Source organism: Ovis canadensis, chromosome 7 (assembly GCF_042477335.2).
Source record: "Ovis canadensis isolate MfBH-ARS-UI-01 breed Bighorn chromosome 7, ARS-UI_OviCan_v2, whole genome shotgun sequence".
In the NCBI taxonomy this organism is placed as follows: domain Eukaryota; kingdom Metazoa; phylum Chordata; class Mammalia; order Artiodactyla; family Bovidae; genus Ovis; species Ovis canadensis.
Genome location: NC_091251.1, coordinates 64,338,195 through 64,355,070, shown reverse-complemented (window position 1 = coordinate 64,355,070; position 16,876 = coordinate 64,338,195). Strand labels below are relative to the sequence as shown.

At 38.8% G+C, this 16,876-nt stretch overlaps 1 protein-coding gene across 1 annotated transcript in view; it reads right to left on the bottom strand.

Moving 5' to 3' along the window:
- Positions 1–16,876, bottom strand: part of MNS1 (meiosis specific nuclear structural 1) — a 91,964-nt gene that overhangs the window by 9,606 nt on the left and 65,482 nt on the right. Inside the window, exon 8 of the mRNA XM_069596431.1 lies at positions 2,505–2,762. Coding sequence (XP_069452532.1) covers positions 2,505–2,762 — 258 coding nt within the window. The remainder of the gene's footprint in view (positions 1–2,504; positions 2,763–16,876) is intronic.

The window sequence follows — 16,876 nt, the reverse complement described above, 5'->3', positions numbered from 1 at the left end:
TATTCACAAGGGTTTTCATCACCCCTCTCTGGGATAATTGTAATAACTTCCTGAAGAACTATGAACGGAGGTTTGTAACACTGTACAGGAGGCAGGAGACCAAAACCATCCACAAGGAAAGGAAATGCAACAAGGCAAAATGGTTACCTGAGGAGGCCTTACAATAGCTGAGAAAAGTGAAAGGCAAAGGAGAAAAGGAAAGATACACCCATCTGAAGGCAGAGTTTCAAAGACTAGCAGGGAGAGATAAGAAAGTCTTAAGTGAACAATGCAAAGAAACAGAGGAAAACAACAGAATGGGAAAGAGTAGAGAGATCTCTTCAAGAAAATCAGAGATACCAAGGGAACATTTCATGCAAAGATGGGCTCAATAAAGGACAGAAATGGTATGGACCTAACAGAAGCAGAAGATATTAAGAAGAGGTGGCAAGAATACACAGAAGAACTGTACAAAAAAGATCTTCATGACCCAGATAACCATGATGGTGTGATCACTGACCTAGAGCCAGACATCCTGGAATGCAAAGTCAAGTGGGCCTTAGGAAGAAATACTACAAACAAAGCTAGTGGAGGTGATGGAATTCCAGTTGAGCTATTTCAAATCCTGGAAGATGATGCTGTGAAAGTGGTGCAGTCAATATGCCAACAAATTTGGAAAATTCAGCAGTGGCCACAGGACTGGAAAAGGTCAGTTTTCATTCAATCCCGATACTCAAAGAATGTTCAAACTACTGCACAACTGTACTCATTTCACATGATAGCAAGGTAATGCTCAAAATCCTTCAAGCCAGGCTTCAACAGTATGTGAACCGAGAACTTCCAGATGTACAAGGTGGGTTTAGAAAAGGCAGAGGAACCAGAAATCAAATTGCCAAAATCCACTGGATCATAGAAAAGCAAGAGAGTTCCAGAAGACATCTACTTCTTCATTGACTACGTAAAGCCTTTGACTGTGTGTATCGTAACAAACTGTGGAAAATTCTTCAAGAGATGGGAATACCAGACCACCTGACCTGCCTCCTGAGAAATCTGTATGCAGGTCAAGAAGTAACAGTTAGAACTGGATATGAAACAATGAACTGGTTCAAAATTGGGAAAGGAGTACATCAGGCTGTATATTGTCACCCTGCTTATTTAACTTCTGTACAGAGTACATCATGCTAAATGCTGGGCTGGATGAAGCACAAGCTGGAATCAAGATTCCCAGGAAAAATATCCATAACGTCAGATATGCAGGTGACACCACCTTAATGGCAGAAAGTGAAGAGGAACTAAAGAGCCTCTTGATGAAAGTGAAAGAAGAGAGTGAAAAGCTGGCTTAAAACTCAACATTCAAAAAACAAAGATCACAGTATCTGGTCCCGTCACTTCATGGCAATTAGATGGGAAAACAATGAAAACAGTGACAGACTATTTTTTTAGGCTCCAAAATCACTGTAGTGACTGCAGCCATGAAACTAAAAGATGCTTGCTCCTTGGAAGAAAAGCTATGACAAACCTGGACAGCATATTAAAAAGCAGTTCATCGCTTTGCTAATAATGATCTGCATATTCAAAGCTATGGATTTTTCCAGTAGTCATGTACAGATGTGAAGATTGGACTATAAAGAAGGCTGAGCACCAAAGAATTGATGCTTTCAAACTGTGCTGCTGGAGAAGACTCTTAAGAATCTCTAAGACAGCAAGGAGATCAAACCAGTCAATCCTAAAGGAAAATCAACCCTGAATATTCACTGAAAGGACTGGTGCTGAAGCTCCAAACTTTAGCCACCTGATGTGAAGAATCAACTCACTGGAAAAGACCCTGATGCTGGGAAAGACTGAGGGCAGGAGAAAAGGGCGACAGAGGATGAGATATTGGATGGCATCATTGACTCAATGGACGTGAGTCTGAGCCAGCTCCAGGAGACAGTGAAAGACAGGGTAGCCTGGCATGCTGCAGTCTATGGGTTCGTAAAGAGTTGCACATGACTCAACAACTAAACAAAAGCAACTGATCTTCCTGTCTCCAGTCGTACTCCGCTCATGTCTGTCCTCAGCACTGCTACCTGAATCATCTTTCCAAGTGCAGATCTTATCATGCAGCTCAATTCTTCAGTGGCTCCCCCCTGAATAAACTCCACCTTTAAAACAGCAGCCAAGACATCCATGATCAGTTTCCTCTCTGCCATACAACATGTCCATTCTGTATAATTATCATCAATGCATTTGACATATCTTTATAATCATTGTTTTTAAGTATTTTTCTTAACCAACACTAAAAGCTCATAGATGACATGGAGTTAGTCATATTTATGTTCTCAACACAAACCAATGTCTAACACATAGAAAGCATCAATAAATATGCTCTAGATTCATTAATTAATGAGTAGTCAGAAAATGTATATATCATATGATTAGTGAATGGATATCCAACATCTGGTGCATAAACAGTTTTCAGTTATTTAGTGGATAAATAAATTAGCCAGTTGCTATTCAATAAAATTTTTTAAAGTTTTCCTTACTTTGTCTGCAAGGAACTGGTTGCGGCGTTCTTCTATAAGTTTCTCCACAGCCCTCTTGTGTTCTAGTTGCTTCATTCTTTGCTTCTGAGCATTCATTAATTCTATTCGATCATCCTCAGCAAATTTCGCCAGCATAGCTTTTCTAAATGTCTCCTCTTCCTCTTTTGCAGCCTGAAGTACTAATTCCTTCAAGGCCATTTGGTCCATAAAATCTTGCTTCAACTCCTTTTGCTTTCTCAATTTCTCTTCTGCTTCTTCCTAAATAATAATACATCTAAAAGTTAATTTAATAATTAACCTGTAAAAGTTAATTCAGTAATTGTTTCTTTACAGTAGATTTATAAAGATAGGGTCAGATAGAATTTGATTAAGCTTAATGTTACAATAAGAAATAAAACTGAAAACTTAAGCCTTTTCAAGGTAACACTTTGCCCATCCTTTAAAAACTAATAAAGTAGATGTTACCTTTGGATTGCTCATTATTTAAATTTTAACTAATATATATTTACCATCTTGTTTCTGTATTCAGAATTAACACATTAACTTTGAAAAGAACTGTATAAAAATTTGTATATGTGAGTTTATTAAATCTGTCAACTATATAATCTGTACCAACTATGAATCATTCTAGAACCTTGTGTTCAAATCATTGATGAATATTTTTCAGAACAATAATCTACCAATGAGAATCAGAAGCTTAGAGAAATTCAAATTTACTTGAAGCAGTTAAAAGTCCTTTCCTACAAGGTTTATATTTCTCCAACATTATTATGAAAGATTTCAAAACCAAAGAATTTTACAGGGATCACCCATATTTGCTTTATCATTGATCTACTGAATTAGGACTGTTGTAAATTTTAAATCATTTGCTAATCTAACCAACTTTGCTCAATTCTAATACAAGTTCCAGGTAGGCCAGTATCTTCAAAATATTGCCTTAACATCCATGTGGCCAAGGGTACAGATACAACAAACTATAAGGGATTTACTACAGGCCATCAGAGGCATAGAGAACTTCCAGGAAGGCCAGGGGACCAAGCTGTCATCCTACAGCTCAAGTCTCATAGTAACACTGTCTATGGTGACCAACTATCTCATGTGCTTACTTCCATCTTCATACCTTGAAGTGGGGGTGATGGCTACTGGAGGTAACCTAGTTCATATGAAGAATTCTAGGTAAGAGATAAATGTAGTTTTAACTACATTTCTCTTTGCAATAAAGCAAGACAAATGAATTTACAACAGGGTAGGATATGGTAAGGGTAGGAATGGGTTTTTTTGAGACAGAAAATATATTTATTATTATGCAAACAGCTACGCAAAATAGCTAGGGACCTGACAAGCTGCCAAAGAATTTTCCCAAATAACTTGTGCATCCCTGTATTACAGGTATCACATCAGTAACACATCCAGGAGAACAAAAATAGAATTCAGAAAACAATATCTCAGAGGCCCACCAGATCCTGATTCCTTTATGAAATACTCTATTACAGTGTTGCTGTTGGTTGTGTAGTTGCTAGGTTGTGTCCTGCTCTTTCAACCCCATGGACTTTATGTAGCCTGCCAAGCTCCTCTGTCCATGGGATTAATACTGCAGTGGGTTGCCATTTCCGTCTCCAAAGAATGGATTTTAAGTGAGCCAATCTGCAAGTATCAGTTACAGCAACTTTGTTAATTATATTGATCATTCAACCTCTTTTTCTTCATTTATCCCTATCTTTCCAAATTCTATCTTTTTCATAGTCTTCTCTATTCCCTGGTAGCTTAGATGGTAAAGAATCAACCTGCAATGCAGGAGATCCAGGTTCAATCCCTGGGCCAGAAAGATCCCCTGGAGAAGAGAATGACAACCCACTCCAGTATTCTTGCCTGGAGAACTCCATGGACAGAGGAGCCTGGCGGGCTATAGTCCATGGGGTCACAAAGTCAGACACAACTGAGTGTCTAACATACACACACACACACACACACACACACACACACACACACAATCCTCTTTTCAAATCTTATCTTTTTTAGTTCTCTCTAATCACTCTTACCTCTTTTGGGGGTCTTATACCATTTAATTTTTCATCATTTAATTTTATTCCATAAATATACACCTCATCTCACTAAAATTCATAGAAAACACATCTTATTTTCCTTTGGGATGCTGGACACATAGTGTTTTTTGTAATAAAAAGTTTGTGTTTATTTGCCATCTATTGCATAGAAGTCAGAGACTCCTTAAAGGCAGACATGCTGTGTCAGTTAGCTTTGAATTCCTCCAGAGCTTATAATAGTACTTTGCACACAGAAATTCAGTACATACTGAGCCAAATGAATTCTTGACATTTCCTGGCATCCATCTCCCATACCAATTTTAGTTTAATCCAATGGTGAAGATATCTGGCTAAAGAACAGGAAAGATTTTGGCAAAACAAAACACCATTCATTATATTTTTTGAACTAGGAAAGTGTTCATATAGTCTTTGATGTGTCTGGATCTGGATTATATAGTTATATAATATGAACTGAATAATTTTCAATGTTCTAAAACCCAATATGTGGTTTGAGGAATAGCTGTTCACCAAAAGTTTGGATTAATTTGCTATAGAACTACTCTGAGTCTAGAAACTCTTTGGAGATGTCTTGGTCTGGGTTCTCCACTGAAAAACAGCCTGAACAAGGACTTGTATACAGATATTTTACCATGGAGGGAATCTCAGGAAGCAGAGGTGAGGGACAAGCAGGAGTGAAGGAAGAGGAGCCAACACAAGGGGGCCTCTGAACTGGTCACCACCGTGGACAACCACGGCTTCACCCTGCCAGGACGCTGCGAGCTCGTCACCACCGTGGACAACCACGGCTTCACCCTGCCAGGACGCTGTGAGCTCGTCACCACCGTGGACAACCACGGCTTCACCCTGCCAGGACGCTGCGAGCTGGTCACCACCGTGGACAACCACGGCTTCACCCTGCCAGGACGCTGCGAGCTCGTCACCACCGTGGACAACCACGGCTTCACCCTGCCAGGACGCTGCGAGCTGGTCACCACCGTGGACAACCACGGCTTCACCCTGCCAGGACGCTGCGAGCTGGTCACCACCGTGGACAACCACGGCTTCACCCTGCCAGGACGCTGCGAGCTCGTCACCACCGTGGACAACCACGGCTTCACCCTGCCAGGACGCTGCGAGCTGGTCACCACCGTGGACAACCACGGCTTCACCCTGCCAGGACGCTGTGAGCTCGTCACCACCGTGGACAACCACGGCTTCAAGCTGCCAGGACGCTGTGAGGAAGGCATGGGGTACCTTTCAGGACCTTCCCAAAAGCCTGCTACAGGTGGAGAAGCATTACCTATCAATTCCTGTCCACTGCTGGCTGAGGGATGCCCCAGTGTTACTCCCTGTCCCCACCCCACCATGTCAGGAAGCTCTCAGCAAGGCATCAGTCTAAGCCCTCACAGCTGTTCCCCACAGCGGTCACAAGTCAGAGGGGCTGCTGACAGGACATGACCCAGGGCACAGAAATCTTCTGATGGAGGAAAATGGCTTTAATAATCTTGTCTTTTTTTTTCCTACATTTTTTGAAATCACTGCATTTTTAACTCAGAAAATTGCACCATTGAAAATTTCATTTTTTTAGGACACAACTGAGTAATCTTTCACTATTTTTCTAATCTTTTCTCTTCACAGACCCTTTATCCTTTCAAATATTAAGCTACTAGATTTTAAAATGCTAATGTGTTCTCCTGATTTTTAGTTTACTTCTACCTGTATCTTTATTATTTCCTTCCATATTCTTACCTCCTACTTGATTTATAATGTTTTTCTCAGTTATTGAGTTGGCTGCCTACACAGTTTCCCCAGTATTTCTCACTTAATAATAGCCTGTGGATTTCTCTGGGGCTCCAGTGGTTAAGAATCCACCTGCTGGCTTCCAGTTCAAGATGGTGGGGTAGAAGGACATGCGCTTTCCTTCTGCAAGAGCACCAAAATCGCAGCTAGCTGTTGAACAGCCATCAACAGGAGGATGCTGGGACCCACCAGAAAAAGATACCCCATGTCCAAAGACAAAGGAGAAGCTGCAGTGAGATGGAAGGAGGGGTGCATTCATGATAAAATCAAACCCCATACCTGCTGGGTAGGAAACCCACTAACTGGAGAACAATAATACCAAAGAAGTTTCTCACACTGTTGTGAAGGTTTGGACCCCACGTCAGGCTTCTCAGCCTGGGGATCTGACAAAGGGACTGGACATCCACAGGGACTCTGCCCTTGAAAGCCAGTGGGACTTGACTAAGCCTTCCATGGACTGTAGGAAACAGACTCCAGTCGTGGAGTGTGCACCTGGACCCAGAGGCAAGGAGCAGCGAACCCACAGGGGACGCAAACCAAACTACCTGCTAGTGCTGGAGGGCCTCCTGTGGAGGAGTGGGTCAGCAGGGGCTCCACCAGATGGGGGCACTGGCAGCAGCAGTCCAGGAAGGTCCCACTTGGCGTAAGCCCTCTTGGAGGTCACCATTAACCCCAGGGCTGGGTCAGGCCAAACAACTACCAGGGAGGGAGTGCAACCCTACCCATCAGCAGATAATTGCATTAAAGCTTTTCTGAGCAAGGCCCTGCCCACCAGAGTAAGACCCAGTTTTTCCCATCGCCAGTCCTTCCCATCAAGAAGCTTACACAAGCCTCTTAGCTTACTCCATCAGAGGGCAGACAGAAGCAGCAAGAAGATCCATAGCTGGCTAGAACAAAAGCTACATTATAGAAAGTTAATCATGATAAAAAAAAAGCATAAAGTTATGTCCTGGATGAAGGGACAGGATAAAACCCAAGAAAAACAACTAAATGAAGTGGAGATAGGCAACCTTCCAGAAAAGCAATTCAGAATAATGATATTGAAGATGATACAAGATCTCAGGAAAACAATTGAGAAGATGCAAGAAATGTTTACTAAAGACCTACAAGAATTAAAGAACAGAGATGAATAATACACTAAAAGGAATCAGTAGAGTAACTGAGGCAGAAGAACAGATAAATGACCTGGAGGACAGAATGGTGGAAATCACTGCCACAGAACAGAATATAGAAAAAAGAACGAGAAGAAATGAAGACAGCCTAAGAGACCTCTGGGACAACATTAAATGCACCAACATTCACATTAGAGGAGTCCAAGAAGGAGAAGAGAGAGAGAAAGGACCTGAGAAAATATTTGAATAGATTAAGAGCTGAAAACTTGCCTAACATGGGAAAGGAAATAGTCAAACAAGTCCAGGAAGCACAGAGTCCTAGGCAGGATAAACCCAAGGAGGAACACAGCAAGACACATAGTCATCAAATTGACAAAAATTAAAGACAAAGATAAAATATTAAAAGCAACAAGGGAAAAGCAACAAATAACATACAAAGGAACTCCCATCAAGCTATCAGCTGATTTCTCAACAGAAACTCTACAAGCTAGAAGGGAAGGGTATGACATATTTAAAGTGAGGATAGAGAAGAACCTGCAACCAAGAATACCCATTCAGATTTGATGGAGAAATAAAAAACTTTCCAGACAAGCAAAAGTGAAGAGAATTCAGCACCACCAAACCAGCTTTACAACAAATGCTAAAGGAACTTCTCTAGGCAGGAAACACAACAGAAGGAAAGACCTACAGAAAATTAACCCAAAACAGTTAAGAAAATGGTAATAGAATCAAATGCACCAACCAAAAGACACAGACTGGCTGGCCAGATGAAAACATATGCATGGATGCACTTCCACTTAACATATCACTCTGCTTGACCCCCCAGATTGTATGTAATTATCTTATATTGTTATGTTAATCATGTTCCCATTATGACTTGAAGTTGTAATTATCTTTCATTTTTGTCTGGCTATTGACTGTGAAAACTGATAAACATCTTTTACTATTGTGATTATGTAACTATTACTCACTGCCATTGTATCATGATTAGTCAACAAAAAAATATAAGAACTCTATATCACCAAAAGTACAATTTAATAGAAAAACTTGTCATCACTTTTCAAATTCCAGATGCATATCAGAATTATCTTGGGAGTTTTTGAAAAACAGAAAGCCCAGGTACTGCTTTTTTCTCCAGAGCTCCAGATATATTTCTAATGAGCAGCCATGTTTAATGGCTGTATGATGCTCTTTTACTTTTATCTAGTTTCACTTTTTCTAGTTCATATTCAGTGTTCCCATTTCATTCAGTTTGTTTTCCAATTTCTTCATCTTTTTAAAAATTTTCTTTCTCTAGCCTTTATCAAGCATAGCAGAAAAGTTTTGTACATCTATATAGAAATAATATGTATAACATATTTTAGAAAACTTATGAATTTTTGCCTAATGAAAAAATGTATGACATTTTGAGTCCACTTGTTTGACTTAATATCAATAGAATGCTATATTTCTAATTAAAAAACAGATATGCAACAAGCAACAAAAGTTTACTGTATAGCACAAAGAACGATAGTCAATATCTCATAATAACCTATAACAAAATAATTTCAAAAATTAATATATTTGTATATGTACAACTGAATCAACTTGCTGTGCACCTGAAACATTGTAAGTCAACTATACTTGAATGAAAAATTTTAAAAATTAAAAAAATAAGATTTTAAATTTAAAATTTTTTAAAATTTAAAAATTTAAAAATAAATGAAAATTTTAAAAATAAAATTAAATTTTAAAAATTAAAAAATAAATGCAGGGGACACAGGTTCGATCCCTGGCCTGAGAAGACTCCACACGCCACAGGATAATTAAGCCTGTGCAGCACGACTACAGAAGCGAGCGCATCCTAAAGCTTGTGCTCCACAACAAGAGAAGCCACTGCAGGGAGAAGCCTGCACACTGCAGCTGGGGAAAGCCCACGTGCAGCAACAAGGACAACAGCCAAAAACAAACGGAAAAAAATGCTTTAATTGCCTAACAGATTTTGATGTCATAATTTCCTCCTCTAAATTGTCTGCAAATATCCTCTTCAACCAATAATAACTGAATGTTTTCAGATTTTCAGTTAGTAACTTAAAATATTTGTTATTAAGTTCTAGTGGTGTTTAAACACCCTTTCCCCTTTCCAATAAATTTTCTTTGGAGATATAACAGTTATCTACTTCAGTACAACAATGTTCAGTTCAGTTCAGTCGCTGTCATGTCCGACTCTCTGTGACCCCATGAATCACAGCACGCCACACCTCCCTGTCCATCACCAACTCCAGGAGTTCACTCAGACTCACGTCCATCGAGTCGGTGATGCCATCCAGCCATCTCATCCTTGGCCATCCCCTTCTTCTCCTGCCCCCAATCCCTCCCAGCATCAAAGTCCTTTCCAATGAGTCAACTCTTCGCATGAGGTGGCCAGAGTACTAGAGTTTCAGCTTTAGCATCATTCCTTCCAGAGAAATCCCGGGACTGATCTCCTTCAGAATGGATCTCCTTGCAGTCCAAGGGACTCTCAAGAGTCTTCTCCAACACCACAGTTCAAAAGCATCAATTCTTTGGTGCTCAGCCTTCTTCACAGTCCAACTCTCACATCCATACATGACTACTGGAAAAATCATAGCCTTGACTAGACAGACCTTAGTCGGCAAAGTAATGTCTCTGCTTTTGAATATACTATCTAGGTTGGTCATAACTTTCCTTCCAAGGAGTAAGTGTCTTTTAATTTCATGGCTGCAATCACCATCTGCAGTGATTTTGGAGCCCCCAAAAATAAAGTCTGACACTGTTTCTTTCCACTGTTTCCCCATCTATTTCCCATGAAGTGATGGGACCGGATGCCATGATCTTCGTTTTCTGAATGTTGAACTTTAAGTCAACTGTTTCACTCTCCTCTTTCACTTTCATCAAGAGGCTTTTTAGTTCCTCTTCACTTTCTGCGATAAGGGTGGTATCATCTGCATATCTGAGGTTATTGGTATTTCTCCCGGCAATCTTGATTCCAGCTTGTGTTTCTTCCAGTCCAGCATTTCTCATGATGTACTCTGCATAGAAGTTAAATAAGCAGGGTGACAATATACAGCCTTTTCCTATTTGGAGCCAGTCTGTTGTTCCATGTCCAGTTCTAACTGTTGCTTCCTGGCCTGCATACAGATTTCTCAAGAGGCAGGTCAGGTGGTCTGGTATTCCCATCTCTTTCGGGAGATAAAATGTTCATTATATGTCCCTTGATGATTATACCTATTCTCTGTGATATCTGAGATTCATGTGCTGCTCCACTCACCCAGTAATAATGCTGCCTACCTGCTTCCCATTTGTTCATATATGCCTGTTAGCCTTCACGCATCATTTTATTCTTAATGCTTTGGGGGTTATTTGACATTAGGTATCTATAAGTGAATTTTATTAAGATGTTTCTTTAAAAGAACTGGGCACATTTTACAATCTTAAATGCAGTTAATAATTAAGGACTCACATGAAATAAATTTTGATATTTTACATAGTATCTATTTCTTCCTCATTGATGAAACAGTGTATCTAAGACAATGTTGTTTTAATATAGTTGATAATATTACAAATAATACTAATAAGTATAATTAATTGTTATATATATTCATATATCTTATTTTATAAAGTGTTCAAACTTTTGGGAGTGGTTCAGTGGTTAGGATTCCATGCTTTCACTGCTGACGGTGCAGGTTCAATCCCTGGTCAGGAAATTAAGACCCTACAAGCCATGCAACATGGTCAAAACAAAGTACTGAAACTTCCAGCTTGTTAAAAAAAAAAAACTTGGGTTTTTTATATTCTGTTGTCAACTTATTGAGTGTTCTTTATATATTCTGGATAAAAGTTATTTGTAAGATACATGTATACGGAATGTTTTCTCCCAAATGTGGCTTGCATTTTCATTTTCCTAACAATGTTAGGAAATTATTAATTTGGAGGAAGCCTACTTATAAATTTTTATGGCTCAAGCCTTTATCCTAAAAATTTTTAATCTTTGCCATTTCCAAGTTCATAATGACCTTCTCATGTTTGCTTCTAGAAATGTTTTAGCTTCAGCTCTTTTTATGTTATAATATGACACAGTATAACAAGTGCTGGCAAGGATGTGGAGGAATTGGAACTCTCCTACGTAGGCAGTAATAGAGTGCAGTAGTCCAGCCTCTATGGAAAACAGCTGGGAAGTTCCTCAGAAAACTAAACACAGAATTACCATGTGGCCCAGCAATACCAGTACTAGTTATTCACCCAAAGGGATCTGAAAAAGATACTCAAACAAAAATTGTACATAAATGTTCATAGCAATAACATTCACAATAGTGAAAAACAAACAAACAAAAAAAACGGGTAGGAACATATTCTATTGAATGGATAGACAAAATGTTGTATATCCATACACTGGACTATTATTCAGCCAAAAAAAAAGCGGGGGGGGGGGTATTAATTATTGACACATGTTACAAAATAGATGAAACTCCAAAATATTATTCTAAGGGAAAGAAATTGCACTGCAAAAGGTCACATACTGCATGATCCCACTTATATTCAGAATAGTCAAATTCATAAAGACAGGAAGCAAATTAGTAGTTGCCACAGGGTCTTGGAAAGCATGGAAAGAGTGGTAACTGCTTAATGCAAGGTATCCTTTTGGGGTAATGAAAATGTTTTGGAACTAGACAGATGGTGGTTGCACAATATTCTGAATGTACTAAATGCTGCTTTAAAACAGTCAATTTTATGTTACATGAATTTTGCCTCAATTAAAAAAAAAAAACCTTAAAGAGAAACCCAAACCCACAATTATGGTTAGAGTCATCAACAATCCTCTCTCAACAACTGATGGAACAACTAGACAGAAAATCAGCAAGGACATAGGAGAATTCAACAGAACAATCAATCAATAGAATCTAATTGGCATTTATAGAAATTTTAGACATTTAAATATATTTCTAGAACATCTCACCCAAAGTAGCAGAAAACATATTCTTTTCAAATGTCCACAGAACAAATTTAAAGGATAAAATCATATTGGGCATGTTCTCTGATCACAATGAAATCAAACTATAAGTAACTTATTTTTAAAGAAAAATTTCTGGACATTTGGGGACTACATAACAGTTTTAAGTAATCCATTGGTCAGAAAAAGGCTCAAGAAAATAAAAACATCAAAGTTAATGAAAATGAAAACAACACTGAAACTTGTGAGGTGCAACTGAAACAGCTTTGAGGGAAATTTATAGCACCAAATGTATATATATAGTAAAATGGATTTATAGGGGCATGCATTGTAGGAAACGTCTCAAATCAATAATCTAAGCTACTACACTTTAGAAACCCATAGAAAAGAAACAAAGGGGAGTAAATAAAGAGCAGAAATAAATGGAATTGAAAACAGAAAACTAGTAGACAATATCAAGGAGGCAAAAGGCTGACTCTTTTCTAAAAAATTAATGAAACTGAAACCATAAAACTCCTACAAGAGAACAAAGTAAGTTCCTCTAAATCAGCCTTGGCAATGAATTTTTAGATTTGACACCAAAAGAGAAATAAACAAACAGGATTACATCAAACTAAAAAGCTTCTGTACAGACAAGAAAATGAAGTAAAAGTCACTCAGTGTGTCACTCTGTGACCCCGTGGACTGTAGCCCGCCAGGCTCCTCCATGGGATTCTCCAGGCAAGAATACTAGAGTGGGCTGCCATTGCCTTCTCCAGGGGATCTTCCCAACCCAGGGAATGAACCCAGGTCTCCTGCACTGCAGGCAGATGCTTTACCATCTGAGCCACCAGGGAAGACTACAGACAAGGAAATCATAACAAAATGAAAAGGCAACCTATGGGATGGCAGAAAACATTTGCAAATTCTGTATCTGATAGGAGTTAATGTCCAAAATATATAAAAATGACATAAAACTCAAAAGAAAAGAACCAAAAAAATCCTATTAAAAAATGGGCAGAGGATCTGAACAGATGTTTTTCCCAAAGAAGATATACAAATGGCCAACAGAGACAAGAAAAGGTACTCAACACACCACTAAATATCAGGGAATACAAATCAAAACCACAATGAGATATCTGTAATAATGGCTATCATCAAAAAAAGAGAGAGAATAAAGAGTTGGTGGGTATGTGGAGAAAGGGAACTCTTGTCACTGTGGGTAGAAAAGCAAAGCCAATGGTATAGCCATTGATACAGCCACAGAGATTCCTCAAAAAATTAAACACAGAACTACTATATGTTCTAGCAATCCCACTCCAGGTATATATCCAAAGGGAATAAAAACAGGGTCTTAACAAGGTATATGTACTCCCGTGTTCATTGTAGCATTACTCACAATAGCAAAAATATGGAAACAACCTAACTGTCCATCAACAGATGAATAAATACAACATGGTAGAGCTACATAAAGTGGAGTATCATTCAGCCATAAAATCATAAAATAATGAAATCCTGCCATTTGTGACAACACAGATGGATCTTGAGGCTTTTATGCTAAGTGAAATGAGCTGATCAAAGAAAGACAAATACTGCCTGGTAACGCATGTGGAATCTTAAAAAAAAAGTGTCAAACTCATTGAAACAGAAAGTTGGAAAGTAGTTAGCAGAGACTGGTGGGTGGGAGAAATAGGAAAAGTTGGTAAAATGGTACAAACTTCCAGCTCTATGACAAATAAGATCTGAGGCTCTAATATAAAACATGGTGACTATAGTTGAAAATACTTTATTGTATAAATGAAATTTCTGAAGAGAGTAGAACTTAAAAATTCTCATAAAAAATATGTGAAGTGATAGATGTGTTAACTAACTATAGATGGGGGAATCTTTTTACAATGTAAATATTTATCAAATCACCATGATGTACACTTTAAATATCTTACAGTTTTATATGGCAATTATACCTCAAGAAAGCTAATTTAAAGAAAGATCAGATAACTCCTAATGTAAGAGTTTAAACCTCTTCTGGATTATTTTCTACCAAAATTTATATGCCCAAACAAGAGCTATCACTTGCTGAGGCAATGAAAAGTGGAGAGAACAGCTCAAATTCAAAACCTGTAATCCCAGAAACTTAAAAAATATGAAATTTTGGTCAGGACAGTTAGCAAAAGTGAAACTGAATATATTTGAAACCTTGAGATTTACACAAGTGAAGGAAAAAAAAAAACCCGGCAAGAAACAAAAATTATGTATTGGTCGTACAACCTTATCTTAGTCCATGGCCCTATAATTTACCAATATAATTATAGCAATAGTGTGTCCACATCTAGAATATGGTTGAAAAACAAAACCATAGCTTGTGGGACTATAGGAGAGAATCATGGGTCTACCAAGCCAATTAAAGGAGAAATCCAAAAATCTACACAGAGGAGAAATGGCATTCTTATAGAAGGGAGAAGTGATTTTTCTTATATGGAGAGACACGACATAGTCTGCATGGTGACAACTGTTCATGACTCGTCCATAACATCCACAGGAAAGGAAGACGGGAGGACTGGACATGGGATAACCAAGCCCACTTGAATACTAGAGTATAATTAAATACAAGAAAGGAGTTGATTGATCTCATCAGTATCTGGCAAACTTCAATATTCTCCAGAAAACTCGAAAATGGTATAAGAAAGTGGGCTTCTATTTGAGTAATTGTGACTTATACAATACAGTTAGATGTTATTATAGCCTTAATGCACAGAGTAAAAGGACTTACTAGCAACTTCTGTCAGCAGTAGCTAGAAGTCAGTAACTGGGAATTCTGGTGAATGTGGTGGTGGTCTTGCACCTGGTCCTTCTGCGGCATTTCTAAAAGAGCTCCCTACAAAAAGATCTACTTTGTTGACTATCAAGTAAAATAAAAGAACACATTCTAGAAGAAATAATACCCACAGGACTAAGCAAATGCCACCAGAAAGTGTAGGGTCTGCTCTTCCAGGAGAAAGCCCAGTGAAACACGGTATATGTGTAACAGGTGTTCTAGAGGGGCCTACTATACTATAGGTTCCTGCCTATCATGCTGTAACAAAGTATTAGAATGCTTTAGTGAGACATGTACAGAATTTCAAATAAATACATCAAGCGCAAAAAGAGTTGTTGATATTTACTTAAATGCTAGTGTTTCAATATTTACTTACATAACAAATCGCTGGCCACAGGAGTTAGTTTCTGCAAAACTCCCCCAGTTGATAATGTGTCAACACCCCACTTACATCAACAGACAGATCATCCAGGAAGAAAACCAGTAAGGAAACACGGGCCTTAAATGACACATTAGTCCAGACAGGTTTAACTGATATTTATAGAGCATTCCATTTGAAAGCAGAATATACGGTCTTCTCAACTGCACAAGGAATATTCTCCAGAATAGATCATATGCTGAGCAACAAAAGAAGCTCAGTAAATTTAAGAAACTTAAAATTATTATCAAGCATATTTTCTGACCACAATGCTATGAGATTAGAAATCAACTACAAGGGACATCCCTGGTGGTCCAGTGGTTTGGAATCCACCTACCTATGCAGAGAACATAGGCTCAACTCCAGGTCCAGAAGGATTCCACATGCTAGGGGCAACTAAGCCCATGTGTCACAACTACCAAGCCTGGGCTCTAGAGCCCGTGAGGCACAACTATTGAAGCCTTCGTGCTCTAGAGCCTGTGTGCCACAACTACTGAAGCCCGTGCACCCTAGAGCCCATGCTTTGCAACAAGAGTAGTGGCCACAATGAGAAGTTCATGCACCAAAACTAGAGAGCAGCTCCCACTTGCCACAACTAGAGAAAGCCCATGCATAGCAATGAAGATCCAGCCCTGCCCAAAAAAAAACCCTAAAAAAAACAAAAACCAAGATCAACTACAAGAAGAAAACTGTAAAAAAACACATGGAGACTAAACTACATGGGTGCTAAGCAACTCATGGATCACTGAAGAAATCAAAATCAAAACATTTTAGAGCTAAATGAAAATGAAACCCCAATCCAAAATCTATGGGACACAGCAAAAACAGTTCCAAGAGAGAAGTTTACAGTAATACAATCTTACCTCAGGAAACAAGAAAAATCCAAACTAAACAACCCAAACTAGACCTAAAGCAACTAAAGAAGAACAGATGAAACTCAAAGTTAGTAGGACAGAAATCATAAACATCAGAGTAGAAATAAATGGAGATGAGGATAACAAAAGAAAAGATTCATGAAACTAAAAGCTGGTTCTTTCAAAAGACAAACTTGGTAAGAGGCTACTAGTTGGATGGTTAGAGTTAGTCACTCAGCTGTGTCCAACTTTTTGTGACCCTATGGGCTATAGTCCACCAGGCTCCTCTGTCCATGGAATTCTCCAGGCAAGAATACTGGAATATGTTGTCATTCCCTTCACCAGGGCATCTTCCCAAACCAGGAACTGAACTCGGGTCTTCTGCATCACAGGCAGACTCTTTA